General features: G+C 40.6%; 1 protein-coding gene across 2 annotated transcripts in view; it reads left to right on the forward strand.

Moving 5' to 3' along the window:
* Positions 1–17,855, forward strand: part of FLT1 (fms related receptor tyrosine kinase 1) — a 110,448-nt gene that overhangs the window by 52,806 nt on the left and 39,787 nt on the right. For both annotated transcript variants that reach the window (XM_035114270.3, XM_088668251.1), the window contains 4 exons: positions 2,633–2,741; positions 5,850–6,140; positions 11,613–11,759; positions 15,398–15,529. In XM_035114270.3, the coding sequence (XP_034970161.2) occupies positions 2,633–2,741; positions 5,850–6,140; positions 11,613–11,759; positions 15,398–15,529 (679 nt within the window). The remainder of the gene's footprint in view (positions 1–2,632; positions 2,742–5,849; positions 6,141–11,612; positions 11,760–15,397; positions 15,530–17,855) is intronic.

Consider the following 17,855-nt stretch of genomic DNA (forward strand, 5'->3'; position numbering starts at 1 on the left):
ATACAAAAATACAGGCACCTGTGCTGATCCATTTTATGGAAATAATACTCAATTTATCAGGGTCACTATGACTGCAGTCCTCAGTGGTGCTTACTTCTTACTGTGTAGGTTCAATTGGAAAAACATGATGACATTTAACAGAAGTTCTTCAGCCAACTGAAATGTATTTATTATTCATTTATTGTATTTATGAATCAACTACTAGATGAGTCTCAAGACTATATACATGAAAACAACTAAAAATAGCTTTAAAAACAGTGCAAAAAAGATACTTGATTTAAAACAATGCAGTATAAACACCTAAGGTATAAATCATTTCACCCAGTTAGAAAACCTATTGAAACAAAAAAAAATTGTTTCCAGAATGGTGAAAACCTGTTGTGCCTTAACAGGGATGCTGTTCCACAAAATGGGTATAGCCACACTGGAAACCCTTCTCCAAGTTACTGTGGATCAGGGTTCTGATATTTTAGGGACTTGGGTGAGTAACCCTCCTACAAACACAGTGACCAACTGGTAAGGGGTAAGGCAGTCTCTCAAGTAACCTGCCCCTAAGTTGCATCAAATCTTATATGGACTAGTAGCAGATCAGCCAGTGTAGATCCCCCAGATAAGGTGTTATATACTGGTAATAGTTTATTCTTACAGCCACCCTTATTGCCATGTTCTGCATTAGCTGCAGCCTCTATAGCAACCTCACATTAAGAGCATTGAGGCTGCTAATGCAAGGGCAACTGTAGTCAAACTATTCGTTTAGCTTCAATTAGAAATGCTAACAATCTTGCAAATAAGTGTTGCCATTTGAACTTCTAGTGTAAAGTAGCTCAATTATTTTCCTCATTCTCTGACTTCCTACCGGTATATGCTAATCTTTAACAAATAACATTAAAAGTCTCATTGTCACCTCATTCATTTTGCCAAAATATGGAGTGTCTTCCAATTATCTTCACCCCAGGACATGCCTTCATTGCTACCTCTCTGAAAAAAAATCCTGGAGCTATGCTCTCCCATGTGTACACCCTCCACTGTTCTACTGCTTATAGCCACAACTGTTTCTTTTTACACAAAAAGTACTGTTATTTTCTGAGATGGCAAGAGGGGAACAGCTGAATTCCCAGACCAGTGGAAATATTAGCATGGCTAACAATGAAATCTGCATTCAGAATTCCAGAATGTATTTTAAAATGTCAAACAACTGGCATTTAAAAAACTTGCCCAGATACAAGTACATGAAAGATTGATGTGATTTAGGTGTGATGTTGAGAGTTTTATGCTACAAAATAATTGCTCCCATTGTTAGCTACTTGCTCATCTTATCTGTGGCTAATCACAAACAAGGGAAACATTTGCTTTGTAAGCAAACCTTCAGAGCAAGAATGAGATCTATCCTTGAGGAAATAGCCGGAATACCAGTTTGAAGTATGCCACATTTTAGTATTTGAGTGTTAGAAAGGTTATACAAGAGCTTCATTTAAGAATCGGTGTCTGTTCTCATTCCCATGCCCTTCCTGTTTTCGAACAACATGAGATTTGTCCTCAGAATCTCCTTCTTACACTACCCTCTAGGTAGTGTTATAGAACAGTGGTGGCTAATCTGTAATGTTGTTGACTCTGATTCCTATTAGCCTCAGCCAGCATCATGGCCATGTCTGACATGGTGGAAGTTGCAAGCCAGCACCATCTGGAGGGTTACAGGTTCCCCATCCGTTATAGAAAATTTGATGGGCTCTATATACTTGGCATGTCATTTTGTTTTTTTAAAAAACAACAACAACAAAGCAAAACACCATCTGAATTACCTATATAACTGTGTGTAGCACAGGGGTGGGAGTCTTAATACACACTGCAGTGAGACAAGATAAAGTGTGGATAAACCCTCACAGCCTCAAGTGCAATAAGCTGCTTCCAAACTCTGCTGTTGTAGGAAACAGAGAGGTGGGGGTGACAGCATCTTAGGGGCTCCACACAAGTGATTTATAGTCTGCATGAGTGATGCCTTCATGTCCAACATGTTGGTCCCAGGCTACCAGTGGGGAGGAGGGTGGCTGGTGAGTGGAACCAAATGTACACTTCATCAGGATCAGACCTATGTCTGTGAGTCTTCTGAGCTCCTTGGCCCTTGGCCAGTGCCTGATTTGGCTGATTTTTGCTACTGACCATGATTGCATCTAATATATTAAAGCCATGATACAAAATAGTATTTTTTTTAAAAAAAAGTTAAGAATTAACTTCTGCTCTGTTGCACTACATTTTCCAGTATTTTTCTTGCCAACTCCCTTGGCTGGCTGAGTGACCTCTGGGCATCCTGTGGGGTACAGCTCACAGTGCCACACCTAATTTATTGTAACCTGTCATCAGTACATCATGAGAATGAGATAAATCCATGTTAAATCCTAAATGTTCAGAATATAATGACTCTGATAATATAAAGGTCTCCTGGGTAAGCTGCCTTCCTGTTATGTTTCCATTATTTCCATGGCTTTATATGATGGTGGCACCTCCTAGTTGCTGCACTGCTTTTCACTGAATTAATGGAACAACTGAATTGCATCAGTGTCAGTAGTCAGGAGGATCACTGAAAAATAATTATTAAAAACGGATAAGAACTAAAACTTTTCTTTTCCCCTAACAGACTGCTAGCATATTGGTTGTGGCTGAATCTAGGTCATCCGGAATCTACAGTTGCATAGCTTCCAATAAAGTGGGAAGTGACGAAAGAAACATTAGTTATTTTGTAACAGGTGAGGTACAATTAATGTGATATTAAATCATACAGCTATTGATCAACTACATTTTGACCCATTTCTGTTTGGAGGGAATAACTATAGTGAATGAAAATAACAAAAATTATAGGGTGCTAATAGATTAATCCTTATTCTGGAATTATTACTGGCTGGAAAAATTCTGTTCATTACCAGCCTCCACCTGTAACTTGTGAGGTATTTTCTTCTTCCCCTTAAGGTATTATTACACAATACCTTCAACATTCTACCTACATCATTCACATGGCTGGTTCACTTGCAACTCTGTCATGTATGTTCTATACACAGCAAAGTGTGGGCCTTGGAACTGAGCCTTGGTCTTACATGCCCTGCAAGAAACCAAATGCATGCTGGACTCTATCCATGAACATACTCATGTGGATCTATTATGGGCTGAACTAAGAAATTACTTTGTAGCATGAGAAAAGCACTTGGGTGGGGACTTCCGGTCTGCTGCGGAGGGAATGGCGGCATGCTCTGTGTCATCTGCTTAAAAGACGGCACGGTTCTCTGGGGATGTTATAAGCTTACCCTTTTCTCCTTCCAGTCAACTGCTCTTGCTGAGGGAGAAAAAAACCCCACAAAAAACACCACCTTTAAACTAATGCCAGTACAAAATGCTGATGGCTGTGAACAAAAGGCCAGGATGCTAAAAAGGATTTCCTTTCAGTATATTCAAAATAGATACTTCAGGGCTAGACTGATTGCTAGAAGTTGTTAGTTTTTCAACAACTTTCAAGTTTGTTCTCATTTGAAGACTGGCTTCACCAGAGAATGGCAGGAAGGGGACAGGAACATATCTGGGCAAAAAAAAAAAAGCCTTCTAGGGCCTGTAAAATGGACCAGATGAATATGTCCTGGGACATGTGTACATTCTGACCACAGGGTAGAAGCACTAGATCCAATATAAGCCTGATCCTTCCCCTATTTTTTCTGGTTGTTTTGCTGGCACACAGCAGGGCCATGGGTGTGTTTGCAATTACTGAGGGTGAGACAGGAACAGCAAAGCCTTATCTCCTGGCTGACCAGTGTCACTAAAGGCATTTTATTTTGAGATTCCTGATGGTGCTTGGCAAAGATAAACAAAATCTTCCATCAGGAAACCTGGGAGCTATTTCCACAGGAAGTTTCAAATCACTACAGTAAATAAAACTCTTTTACATCATTCCAGCCACTCGCTATCCCGCTTTTCTCAGGCTTTAACAAATGCTATGAGGTGGTTATGAATCAGGAGAGTCTTTTAAAGAAGAAGCTTAGTGTAATGTCTTCTTCCAAAATCACTTTGTTTCTTATGTCTCAAAATAGCCTGTATACAAAATTCTCTCTTTAAACCAGACAGTATTTTTAACATTATGATAGTTACTTTATCAAGTATGTCCTGTGATCTCTGGATGAAGGGTGATACAAATGTAATAAATAATTATAATAAATAAAGTGCACAATGTGTCAGGATTAGACATAGATATGTCACTTAGCTTTTGCTTGATCTTTGTGTGCAATAACCTTGTTTGTTCATCAGCTAAGTAACATTATATATATGGGAAAGGGAACCTGTAACCCAGCAAATGTTGTTGGACTCCAGTTCCCATCAGCCCCAACCAGCATGGCTGATGGCCAGGGGTGATGGGAGTTGTAGTCCAGCATATCTGGAGGTTCCCCATCCCTGTGCAGGAAGATGTAGCTTTCACATTAGGATTAGGCCATATATTGTGTGTAGCTCAGAATTTAGCTCAATGCAATTGCTACTTACCCAGGTGGCGCTGTGGTTAAACCACTGAGCCTAGGGCTTGCTGATCAGAAGGTCGGCAGTTCGAATCCCTGTGACGGGGTGAGCTCCCGTTGCTTGGTCCCAGCTCCTGCCAACCTAGCAGTTCGAAAGCACGTCAAAATGCAAGTAGATAAATAGGAACTGCTACAGCGGGAAGGTAAGCGGCGTTTCCATGTGCTGCTCTGGTTTGCCAGAAGCGACTTTGTCATGCTGGCCACATGACCTGGAAGCTATACGCTGGCTCCCTCGGCCAATAATGTGAGATGAGCGCGCAACCCCAGAGTCGGTCATGACTGGACCTAATGGTCAGGGGTCCCTTTACCTAATTGCTACTTATACTAAGATCCATATAATAATGTAAACATAGCAAATGTAATCTAGAATCTTATTTCAAATGCTCACCTAATCAAATGCAGGCATAAATATTGATCAGGCAACTGAAAGGGGTAATCTAAAGTTATACAGAGGCTATAAAGGAAATTTTATGCGTATATGATTAGACGCGTTTTTATTATAAAAGAGAAATCTGAAAATGAGTTTGAACTCTGTAAATCCTCACAGAGTCACAAGGCCCTCACTCCCAATGGATTCAAACTACAAGAAAGAAGATTCCACCTAAACATTAGAAAGAACTTCCTGACAGTAAGAGCTGTTCGACAGTGGAATTTGCTACCAAGGAGTGTGGTGGAGTCTCCTTCTTTGGAGGTCTTTAAGCAGAGGCTTGACAGGCATATGTCAAGAATGCTTTGATGGTGTTTTCTGCTCGGCAGGGGGTTGGACTGGATGGCCCTTGTGGTCTCTTCCAACTCTACAATTCTATGATTCTAATGCTAACCATCAACTTGATCCTTGAACCCACAATGGAATCTGATATTCTTAAGAAATTAGACATTTTTAACAGAGGAGAGTTCAAGAGCTGGCCAAGTGGTGTGAGACTCCGTAGTTATGGAGCAACGATGTCTGCATCTGATGGCTCCTTGGGGTAGCTGGTCACTGGACTGGTGTGAAATCCGCTTGAGGTCCCTGCTCCTCTTGTTTTCTCCTCCAAGGAGTCCCCAGGTTCCACGTCTGGATGGGGTGAATCCTGAAAGCGATAGGTGACTTTTTATTAACTACATTCATTCCTTAAACGGATGTCAGATTACTATAAGAATGTAAGACCCCTTCTAGAGCAAACCAGATACCTTTGAGAAGCTCAAAAAATGGTCCTCTTTCATTGTTTCCTTGGTAGGAAGAGCAAGAGTTAGCTTCAGATGAGTTTGTGTGGGAGAAGGTAGACTGTGCCCTATGAATAAAAAGTATGTGTGTTTTTTTGACAGATGTGCCAAATGGATTCCATATTAACTTAAAGAAAGCACCAATTGAAGGAGAAACCTTGGTGTTGTCCTGTTTAGCCAACAAATTTCTGTACAAAGACATTGCCTGGTTATTACCAAGGACAGTTAACAACCAAACAAGAATTAAAAAGGCAGCCACTAAGGAGTATTCCTTTGGTCTCACTCTCAGCATCAAGAATGTTTCGCTTGAACATTCAGGCACGTACACCTGCCGAGCAAGGAACATATACACTGGAGAAGAAGTGCTTCAAGAGAAAGACGTTACAGTCAGAGGTGAGCACTGTAACAAAAAGGCTGTTTTCTCACGGATCCGCAAATTTAAGAGCTCAAGGAATGATTGTACAACACAACACAACATAAACCATTAAAGGACTCACTAAAAAGTGAAAGTTCTCTCATATAATCTTGATTGATTACTGCTGTACACTTCCAAAAAAGTGGGAGGTTTGGACATAGGAGGAGTAGCCATGCAAAAATGAACCAAAAAGAGAGAGAAAGTAAACAACAAACCCCCAAACCTGGGCTTGCATTTGGCTCAGTAAGATATGTTCTGCTTTGACAAAGATATGGAAGTTGGGATTTGGAAGACTTCCCCATCCCCTGCACTGAATTTTGTGTGTTATGTTGTATTGTTCTTTGCAGTCTCCCACCAAGTGCTAATGAAAAACTTTGGACTCTCTTCTCCTCGGCTTTGATATTCGACCTCCTCCTAAGTGTCAAAGCTGCATAAACTGAAAACACTTTTTTAAAAAATAGAAAAACTGCTGGCTTGGGTCAACATTGGACATTTTATAACTTAACTTTAAAGTGCAGAATAAGCACGGCTCAGTTCGAGAGATTGACTGGACTACAGTATTTTTTACTTTAATCTGCTCTTTGTGGATTTATAAATATTGCCTGCTGAGCAAGTTCTTAATGCTTATTTATTTGAAATCATTTTTCTACACTAAATATATTAATCTTTTTAAAAAAAGAAAACCAACAATTCTCAGGGAAGGCTCTGAGGATGCAGAATAAGAAATAAAAATGTTGAAATAAGGCACAGCCCTCTTGTATTGTTTGCATGAATTAGAATATTTAAACCCACTAGAGTTGGACCCTCTTTCTTTGAACAAATAAACTGTGGTAGCTTTCCCAGTGCCCTCCTTTGGTTCCCTTTCAAATAAATCACAGTGCTACTGTTAAAGGTATGTTGACATCAGTGGGAAAACTCTTTCCTGATTCATTATGGTATAGTTGTTGTAGCTATCTTTATAAAGGAGAATCACCACATTTACCCCTATTGATGAGATTTCAGTCATCACAGAAAAATGTTTAATGTATTTGTCCAAATCTAAATTTAAAATTAAGGCTTTTAGGAGATATATATTATTTATACACATGCACACACCATTGCTTTTCATATGCAAATGATAATAGGATTTAACATGGGGATTTAAAAATGACTAAACTACTGATGAAGAATTAAAAGTAATTTTTGTTACTTTTAAGCATTCCTTGTCTTTATATTTTGTGATTTTATTTCAAGGTGTTTCTGTGTATTATAAAATCTGTATAAGAAAGAAGTTACTATTTTTAAGAGATCTGATAATTTTATTTTTTTACAATGCATATCTATTATATTTGGAGGGGCGTTCATTTATGATTAATTATTATATAGAATTCTTTTAGCCAAGCATGTGGGGATCACAATAGCGACAGCAAAAATGGGAACAAAAGTGGCTTTGCTATTAAAACAGAGGGTGACAACATGACAATTTCTGGTGCCTGAGAACTCACCCACCCATTTCCTCCTTCAAGGTAGCAGGACCGTGTCCCCCAGCCAAGCTTGTCGTTCACGTGGGAATTGCTTTTGTCAAGTGTGAACTAGTAAACAATAGCATTTCCCCATCATGCCAGTTATGTGGAGCCTAAAATGATTTGAAAACAATTAGCTACCTGGAAGTTGTCAGGGTAAAGAAAAGAATTATTGTTCCTATCTTGAAATTTCACCTATAGCCTTTTTGTATACAGTAGATCTTTTTTCAATATTACCATGATAGCTTCCAGAAACAATATGCATTCTTGCAAAGCAACTTTCTGCTGCTGTTTTTAATACGGTTACAAAGCCAATCCGATTATTGGTAACTGCATTCCAGTGACAGCAAGTGTATTTTACTGTGCATTCTTGGAGGAAAACAGGAAGAGAGAGCCTCATCTCTATAGAAGTTAAATGTTAGAAAATATTTTATGGCAAGAAGTAGGCTGCAATGACAGGACTTTATGAATTTGCAGTAGCCTGAAAACGATAGTTTAGGAGTTTGAAGAAGAGAAAGAAGCTGCTGGCCGTTGGATTCAATCCACCAAGCACTGATTCTGGGCAAGCTCCACAGAATGAATTGGAATAGCAAGCATATATGCCTGATTTACAGTATAATGGAAAGGTTAGACCACAATACTCACCTCTGGAAATAAATAAAGCTTTATAGCAAATCCTAAGGAAAGGCAATCCTGGCAATTCCATAATTTGGAGTTGGCCAAAACTTCAACAACCATGTGCTGCAATAGTTTTAATGATTGTTATTGCATCACCACCCATGTTGGAATGTATGAAAGAACCTCAATAATATTGTGTAAGAAAAGGGGCTTAGAGGAGTCCCTTTTTGCATTGTAACTGATGCATAGATACCACTGCTAATACTGATTACTGCAGTTGCACTGGAAAGGGATGGATTTTGTTCTTTGTTGGATGGTTTATAATTCCCATATATGATGTGGAGAATAATTTTAAATTACATTTGTATTTCTTTAAGTGCTTATTACAAGTTCAGATGTGTATTTGCTGACTTATAATCGGTAATTCAACTGATAATATAAGTTGCCTCATAAAGAGATTCAATTGTTAAATGAAATGAGCTGTGCAAAAAGGAGCCAAGATATGTTTAATGTTTTCTTTGTTGGTCATATTTATGTGAGGGTGTGTTTTTTTCTGTCTCAGGGTTAATTTTCTTCTTGCTACCGAAGGCCTAGGTCCACCAATTTGACGGTAGCAGAGGAATTTCTACTCCCTCTGCAATTCCATTCATGTTTCCGTAGTTAAAGGATACAGGCCACCATTAACTTCTCCTGTACTGAAATTTATACAGAAGTTCCCTGTCAATTGTATGCAAAATTGGCTAAATGGTTGCAAGTGAAATCGAAGAGAGGTTTCTACCCTAAGGTCAAATGAAAAGAGGCTAAGCTAGTTAGAAGTGCTTGTGAAAATCTGTTTCATTCATAAAACACAGAAGTAGGAGTAAGGGAAAGAATGATTTCTTACCTTAATCAAGAATTTCCAAATCAGCTAATTATGGCAATAGCCTAATAGAAAGTATGTGAAAAGTGATGCAACCTTATCTTTAAGCAAGAAAGCGTTTTTCAATATTGAAAACATGTGTATGGCTATAAACAAATTAAAATTAATCAGAAATAACATAGACTTTGTGACCTGTTTTTTATGGTTTTACTGTTTCAAGTGTCTTGGTTCTGCTGTTTTCTGTAGAAACCCACGGAACACAAAACTTGCACATGTGGTTAGGTTCATTCATCTTTTTCTCTTGGCAAAGACATTTTCAACTATCATGCCTTTATAGATAGTACTTTGGCAGAAACAGAAATTAAATTAATGGGCAACAGAACATAAACTTCCACAATCCATTGCAAAAAAGAAAGTACCGGTAATAAGGAGAAAGCATGGGAGGGTGTCTTGATCATTTGTGAAGAAGTGCTCTGTAACTACACTTCATACTAGTTTCTGGAACGAAATAGCTCCTGGTTATGCTACACCAAGCAGTTTATAATCTAGCTGGACACAGGATCAGTACCACATTATGTGGCACAATATTTGGCAGAAATTATGTTCAGTTACTGGGATTATTTTTAGAAACTATTTTTTATGTTATGTTTTTAGCAGGCTGTATATAAAAGGGCAGAAGGAAGCTTACAAAAATGGTTATTCTTTCAAATAATTGGTCTGTCATAATTAATGATAGAAAGCCTCATCAGATCTTTGTAGGAGTCCAGCTCTCCTACAAAGAGAGGAAAAGCCATTGTGTAGCCAAGTGAGCGCAGTTCTGACCTTGATCACAACACACGGGAGCATATTATTGCCAAAATGAAAAGAATCTTACCAACATCTTATTCTACCAATAAGCATTCTTTATTATCACAGTGAACATTGTCTAAAAGATTTCTGGTAGGGGCACCTGAAAAATGAACTAAAGGAACTTAGAGCAGAGAAAACTCCAAGATCCTCTAGGATTTTTCAGGATCACATGTGCAGCAAGTTATCTTCATGAGATCTGTATTTAAACCAATTAACACGAACAGGACATTTGAGTGGAAATGGGTTGTTTCACAATTGGCACAAGAAATATCAATCACAGAGAAATATCTTTGCTAGATGGCTGTTCAAAACTGCTTAAGAAGAAAGAAAACCACAAAGGATGAGAGGACTGGCTGGAAGATAGAAAGCTAATTAATTAGATTAGTCTCTTTTTCATATTTATATTTTATGAGGTTGCTGCCTTAAAACATCCCACATGGTGACTGACTGAGTGATCTGCATGTGGAGAACAAAACCATATTATGCAGAGATAACACTGAAAACAATTTGATTCTATACTTGTTTCATGTGTGGAATTAAGGCACTTGAATTATATGCCTAAATGTGCTGGGCAGCCTATTATTAAAACACATTTAGTAACCAGATGTTACTAAAAGGGATGAAAAATGGTAAAGCTACTCTGAGAGGTGCACAAGCTGCAGAATTTACAAAGCTGAATAAACAACCTCTCCAGTCCACTGAAGGCTTCAGATTGACTTATTGCCATGTTATGATGTTCACTTTTTTGTTGTTGACTATTTGATGTTGAACTAACCAAAGTCCTCTCACCCCAGGCCTGCTTGTACTGTTTAGTTTTCAAGTGATGGCTGTCATTATTGTATTATATTATATTATATTATATTATATTATATTATATTATATTATATTATATTATTATATTACTTATGATTTATTTAAATGTTGCCCTCCACAAGACTCCTGGGAACTGTAGTTTTGTTAAGGGTACTTGAAATTATAACTCTGAGAGTGTAAACTACAGTTGCTGGGGTTCTATAGAGGAAGTAATGTGCTTTAAACATGTTTTAAGTGTATGGTGTGTATGCAGCCTAAATAATAATAATCCAAACCACATTCACAATACAGACAGAAAGTACTTTATTGTGCTTCTAGTAGAGCAACACTTTGGGCTGATGATGCTAGCAAATATTCCCAGAATTGTAACACATTTCAAACTGGAAAGAAACGCCTGCATTCTTCTTTGTAGAGACGTTGCCTCAAAATTTGAATAAAAGCACCAACCAGCTTGGGTGATTTGTATTGTGCTGCCTCTTGTTAGTAGTGATTGATTACGGAGTGATACTGTCTACAGAACCAAGGTCTATTCAGTATATTATTTTCCATGTACCCAGGGAAACAACATGGACAAATTCAACAGGCACCACTTGATCTATTTTGAAACTCTCATTCTCTTGAGCTACTACAGCAACTGCTTAGATGCATACTGCACACACACACACACAATTATCAAACAGAAATAAGTATCAATCAGCTGAAAAAGCTATAGCTTGTATAGGGCAAGCAATTTTTATTTTAGTTTTTTTAAAAAAGAGGAGGTCACGGGTATAGAAACATGCTAACTGATATGTCAATGTGTTTTGTAGCTCAGGAAGCACCGTACCTGCTGCGGAACCTCACTGATCAGGTTGTCAACAGCAGCCACTCTGTTAGTCTGGAGTGCCTTGTTCATGGTGTGCCAGAACCTCAGATATCCTGGTTCAAAAACAACGCACAGCTACAACAAGAGCCAGGTGAGTGCAGAACTCGCCATAATTTATTTCTAGATGACACAGTAACATGGTGCCTGCTTTGCAATTCACATCTCTAGGCTCACCCACTCTTAGAACTAGATGGCCGCTGCTCCTCACAGCAACCTGAGTCCCTTTGTGAGTGATAACCGCTGGTCAGACAGATGCTGCACTTATTCCTGTTTGGACCACTGGTAGTTCATTTCAGCAACAGAGCCAGTCAAAATATTTTGGTGCTTATGTAGAATATCCAAATTGCACTCTCGTACAGGCCCAGGCTAAAAGTACAATAGACTGGAGTACAGGCCATTTGATGCTCCTTGATTGCATCCAAAATAAGCCATCTGAATCATCTGCTTCCCTCTTCCTCCTGGCAGATCCAGCTTTGATCAACGCAGTGACAATAGCACCAAGCCAGCCATTACTGTTCCAAACCCCATGCTATACATCTTGTTTGTTTTTATATGGCAGGGGCAGGGTTTTTTTAATCCCACCCTTCAAAGAACATTTTCCAGGGTGGCTTGCAGAGAACAAGTTATGAGCAACTTCCTCCTGCACTTCCTGTGTTGGCACCCTGCAATCACTGGAAGACCTGCCATCTGGAAGTGCCTTCAATGTACTTCAAGAATGCTTAGATCTAATGTGTTCTTGGCAGGCAAGTGTCCAAAGACCCTCCCAATAAAAGAAACCTGACCGCCAGCGTATAAAAGAAACTCGACTGCCTCCTTAAGTCTGACAGTTATCCTTAAGCATTGCCTCCTCCTGCCTATAACACTGTGCCAGAGTTTGGAGACCAATATACTCGCTGGAAAGTATAATTTGACATTGGAAAATGTGGAGTATTGCAAGATTGAAGGCTGACCCTCCCCAGCCAGAAAACCCCTCCTCATGGAGAACTAGTATCTCAGTGACAAGCATTGTTGTTGTTTAGTCGTTTAGTCGTGTCCGACTCTTCGTGACCCCATGGACCATAGCACGCCAGGCACTGCTGTCTTCCACTGCCTCCCGCAGTTTGGTCAGACTCATGTTGGTAACTTCGAGAACACTGTCCAGCCATCTCGTCCTCTGTCGTCCCCTTCTCCTAGTGCCCTCAATCTTTCCCAACATCAGGGTCTTTTCCAGGGAGTCTTCTCTTCTCATGAGGTGGCCAAAGTATTGGAGCCTCAGCTTCAGGATCTGTCCTTCCAGTGAGCACTCAGGGCTGATTTCCTTCAGAATTTTCCCTCAGATGCAAGTTTTCTATGGGCAGGGGTTTTTGTTTTGTTTTTTCTGAGGGGGGGGGGAATCCCCGCTTAACACTGCAGTGTACAGTCCAAAGATTTCTGGGCATGACCAAAGACTGCATCCCAGTCATTTATTTTATTTAAAATATTTCTAGACTGCGTGTCATCCAATAAATATAAGAATTATTATTTTTTATAGTGCTAATACAGTAAAACAGCAACCATCAAACAAGGGGGATAGAGGTTTTTAAACAGATGGACAACTACCAGGGACACAGATTTCCTGCATTGGCAGAGCGTTGGATTAGATAACCGTTGAGGTCCCTTCCAGCTCTATGATACCATATTCACTTCTCGAGCTTAGAATGCTTTATCAGCAGCATTGCAAACTACTAAGGATCAGGCTGCAAGGGTGTCCAAGAGTGTGACATACTTAACAGAGGGGGCTGCTGTGGTTTATGTCAACAATATATCATCATTATTTGTAGAACATCAGCAATGTGCATTGGGCGTTATATGGGTGTATTTATGGAAACAAACTAAGAGCAACCTGTATTATGGGGAGTGTGTTTGCTACTGCTTTGTAAAACATCCTCATACTATAAATGACAGCTATGTCGGTCTTGCAATTACATTATGAGTATGGCCTACGTTGAGGAAAGAGGAGAAAGCAGCAACATCTGGAAGAGTCTTCTCATAGCATATTTCCTCCGTGATGACCAGTGCCACACACCCCCACACCTATTTTTAGCTATTTAATAGCGTAAGCAACTACTTAAGGTCAGTCTCCTCATTCAAGAACATTTACAATTGTACCATTCTCCCACCCCATTTTCCCAGGCAGTGAGAAGCTCTGGGAGAAGCCACTACAAGGTCAGTTTCCTTGTTGGGGAAAGAGTTCAGTGTCTTGCGCCATTTGTGTGAAATCTATTTATTTACTAAATACGTTGGGCAGGAAAGGGACAGGCTCAGACGCATCCATACAGAGAGTGTGCTGGTTGCAAAGTAGCTGTAGCTTGCTCAAAGGAAACAACATAGGCTGAGATTCCAGTTGCAAAATCTCAGGGCTGCTCTAGACCAACATTTCCCAACTGGGGGGCGTATAGCCCCCGGGAGCCCCCAGGATATTCAAAGGGAGCCACAGGTGCAAATTGTGTAAATGGGCGGCCATGGCAGAAGACTAGGGCACCACAGAGGGAAGTGAAAAGTGAATTAAAAAATCCTGATTGGCTGGCTATCTGCTTGGCCAATCAAAAGCAGGTTAGGGGTGGCTGACCAGGGCCTAGCACTCCTTTTTGCCACATGTGTTTTCTTGGAGCAGTCCTGGTTTGTTTCTGGCAGGAGAGGGCGATCACTGAGGCTCCCATTTTGACCACTAGAGCCCACGATCCAGAACCCCCAGCTTAGGTAAGTGCAGTGGCAGGGTGACAATGGGTAGGGCTGTGAGAGCTGGAGCTTCTTGTTGCTGCTGCCAATGCTGCTGTCAATGCTGGGCCCAGCCTGGGCCTGATTCCGCAAAGCGCGGGGTGCAATCCATCTCAGCACCTAGTGGAGCGGGGCTGTTTGGTGCTGCTGAGCGGCCCAGGACCCCTTGGCAGCATCAGGCAGCATCAACCCAGCTCCACAAGGCACAGGGTGCAATCCAGACCAATGTTTCACCACATTTTTTTGACCATGGCCCCCTTCCGACCTTGTTTCCTTCCTGTGGCCCCACTGTCTTACTGGTGGAAAGGCCATCTTTCTAGTCCATCCCCCCGCAACGTAGGTAACTCAGCTAAAGCATCCATGACAGATGGCCACCCAACCTCTGCTGAGAAACCTCCAAGGAAGGAGAGTCCACAACCTCCTGAGGAAGATCCATCTTCCATGTATTATAAAAAGGAAACAACATTTATTTGACCCCAGTTATCGGACACAGAGGGGGAAACCTACAGATACAGTCCAAAAGGTGCACCGGGAGTTCTGTATATATGGGAGAATATTACAAAGCAAGTGGTCCTCACTAACCTGGTGCAGTCTGGAAGCATCCTCAGACTTCTGTCTCCTTTGTTAACTACCTTCCATTTTTCTTCTGCCTCCCCCCCACCCCTGCCTCAAAGCAGGTGAGTGTATCACCAGTCACCAGAAGCTTTCAAGCCATTGACTTCCAAGTTATTACTGCCCATGAAATAAACCTCTTTCATCTCTAACTATAGAAAAAGGCTAGAAAACGGGTAAGATCACAAGAGAATGCTTAAAATATGCTCTTTTTTTGGGTTGCTTCCTACAGAAGATGATTCTGTTACACAGATAATTCATTATAATTCATTATAAGGTAAAGGGACCCCTGACCATTAGGTCCAGTCGTGACCGACTCTGGGGTTGTGCGCTCATCAAATAATTCATTATAATTCATTTCAAATACTCCTCACTCCACAGGTATAATGTTAGGGCCAGGAAGCCAGAGTCTACTAATTGAAAGAGTGCAAGAGGATGATGCTGGGCACTACCAATGTGTTGCCACCAACCTAAAAGGAACGGTGGAGAGTTCAGCTTACGTCACCATACAAGGTAAAGCATTGCATGTGTCTATTTGATTTGGTTTTCCTCCTTGATCTGCTCAGAAGTTCCATTGCTTTTCATGGAGGAGATCTTGCTCTTCCTGGAGGAACAGGTAAAGTGGCTTGTTGACTGTCTGCGCTATTTTTCAAACAAAGCCTTAACTAAAGGAAATGCACTAGGTCACAAAGGAAGCCAAAGGGAAATGCTAGATCAGAATGTGTTTATACTGACCTGAAAATAAGCTTTGCTGCAACCCAACAAATGTAGGGTCAGGGTAGAAGGAGGGTGAGTATATTTAGCCTCCTTCAAGACGTTGATCTGCTTCATTTCCTGTTCCAGTCTGCTAGAGACCAGGATGAGATATATTTGTCATTTTTGTGTCTTTGATTTCAGTGTAGACTGAGCTGCCTGATCCAGCTTAAGATTTGACCAATTGGTGGTAAATACATTTAAGAGTTATTTTGCTTTTGTCTTGATGGTATTTAACTCTTTTTTTAAAAAAATCCTGCTGAGTTCTCATCTTCAATAACATATCGTGTCAGTAAATCTTACAGTCTAATTGTGTGCTCCAATTACAGTGAGATCTCTTTCTTCCTTAAAAGATTTGGGCTACACTATTGAGGAACAGTGGCTAAAAAACCCAGATAGTCCCTTGGATTTCCACCAAGGTTCTAACTCAGGCATAGGGAACCTGTGTCGCTTCCCCTCAGAGGCTTATCAATCTTATCAGTCCCAGGCAGCATGGCCTTATCAGGGATTATGGGAGTTGCACACTAACAATATTGGAGTGAGTGGACAAAACAGGTTTCTCATCCCTGTTTTAAGGATGCAGTTAACGTGATGCTCATTGATGAAAGGTAGATATTCCCTGTCCAGAAGGTACTTCCAGCAAAATTAAATATCTACAATATTAACCATGCTATTTTATGGGAAACAATCCATAAATGGAATAAAATTAAAACAAAACAAATGTGTAATGGGCCTTTCATAGAATCATAGAATTGTTGATTTGGGGTCCTTCCAACTCTACAATTCTAGGATTCTATGGAAGGTAAAGGTAAAGGGACCCCTGACCATTAGGTCCAGTCGTGACCGACTCTGGGGTTGCGGTGCTCATCTCGCGTTATTGGCCGAGGGAGCCGGCGTACAACTTCCAGGTCATGTGGCCAGCATGACTAAGCTGCTTCTGGCGAACCAGAGCAGCACACGGAAGCTGTAGCGGTACCTATTTATCTACTTGCACTTTGATGTGCTTTCAAACTGCTAGGTTGGCAGGAACAGGAGCTCACCCTGTCGCAGGGATTCGAACCGCCGACCTTCTGATCAGCAAGCCCTAGACTCTGTGGTTTAACCCACAGCGCCACCCGCGTCCTCTATGGAAGGTACATTACCGGTACACATTTTAGGAAACATGAGGCCATTGCTGAAAAAACTACCATTCTATGTATAATTTTACCATTCTAAAACACATAGTAAAACTTACCTTATTCCCTACCACATCCCATTTTCTATTTCCATTTCCCTGCCAACAGCAACCCATGGTGTAGGAATAGAGAAATGCAAAGGTGGTGGTGTCAGGAGGACAGGGTACATTTTACTATGTGTTATAGCAGATGCAAAGGGGAGGAGTTGGTGGCAGCCCTGTAAAGTGATGGGCAAAGGCCCTTCAACTCAATTTGGCATCAGTTTGAACCCCTGATAAGAGCGCTGCCCTGGGAACACCCCAGTTTCTTTTCTATTAATATTTTTAATTGAATGTTATCAGGTTATATCAGCACAGCCCTATCAACAAAAAAATCAAACTAAAGAACAAAAAAAGACTGAAGGAGAATGGAGGGGACGGGTCAGCTTGGGGATGGCCAGGGGGGGGCAGGGAGGAGCAGCTGCCCCCCTAAATCAATAAAAATACATAGCAAACTGAGGTTCGTTCCCCCCCCCCAACAAAAGGCCTCCCCCCCCCAACAAAAATCCTGGCTACGCCCATGTAGGTCAGTGTACATAGGTTTTACTTCTTCCAGGAGTGTTCTGTTTATTATTTGTTATTATTGGTAATCATCAACATTTCCAGTCCACATTTCATTGGAAGATGGCAGAGTAGTGTACAACAAAGTACAATGTATTTGACTGTGAGACCAGTGCATGCACAATTCACACAGCAGTAATCCCAGTAGTTTCAGGGAAATTACATCAGTGGGTTGTCCCTATGTTTGACAGATTTGAAAAACAGTTGGTGATTCAAGCAGGAAGGAAACTGTCTGCCCTCCTTATTTCCTTAAAAAATTATTTAGTCTCTCTGCTGATAGAACTAGGTGCTATTTTTGTACAGTATCAAGAA

Source organism: Zootoca vivipara, chromosome 4 (assembly GCF_965207765.1).
Source record: "Zootoca vivipara chromosome 4, rZooViv2.hap1.1, whole genome shotgun sequence".
Lineage (NCBI taxonomy): Eukaryota > Metazoa > Chordata > Lepidosauria > Squamata > Lacertidae > Zootoca > Zootoca vivipara.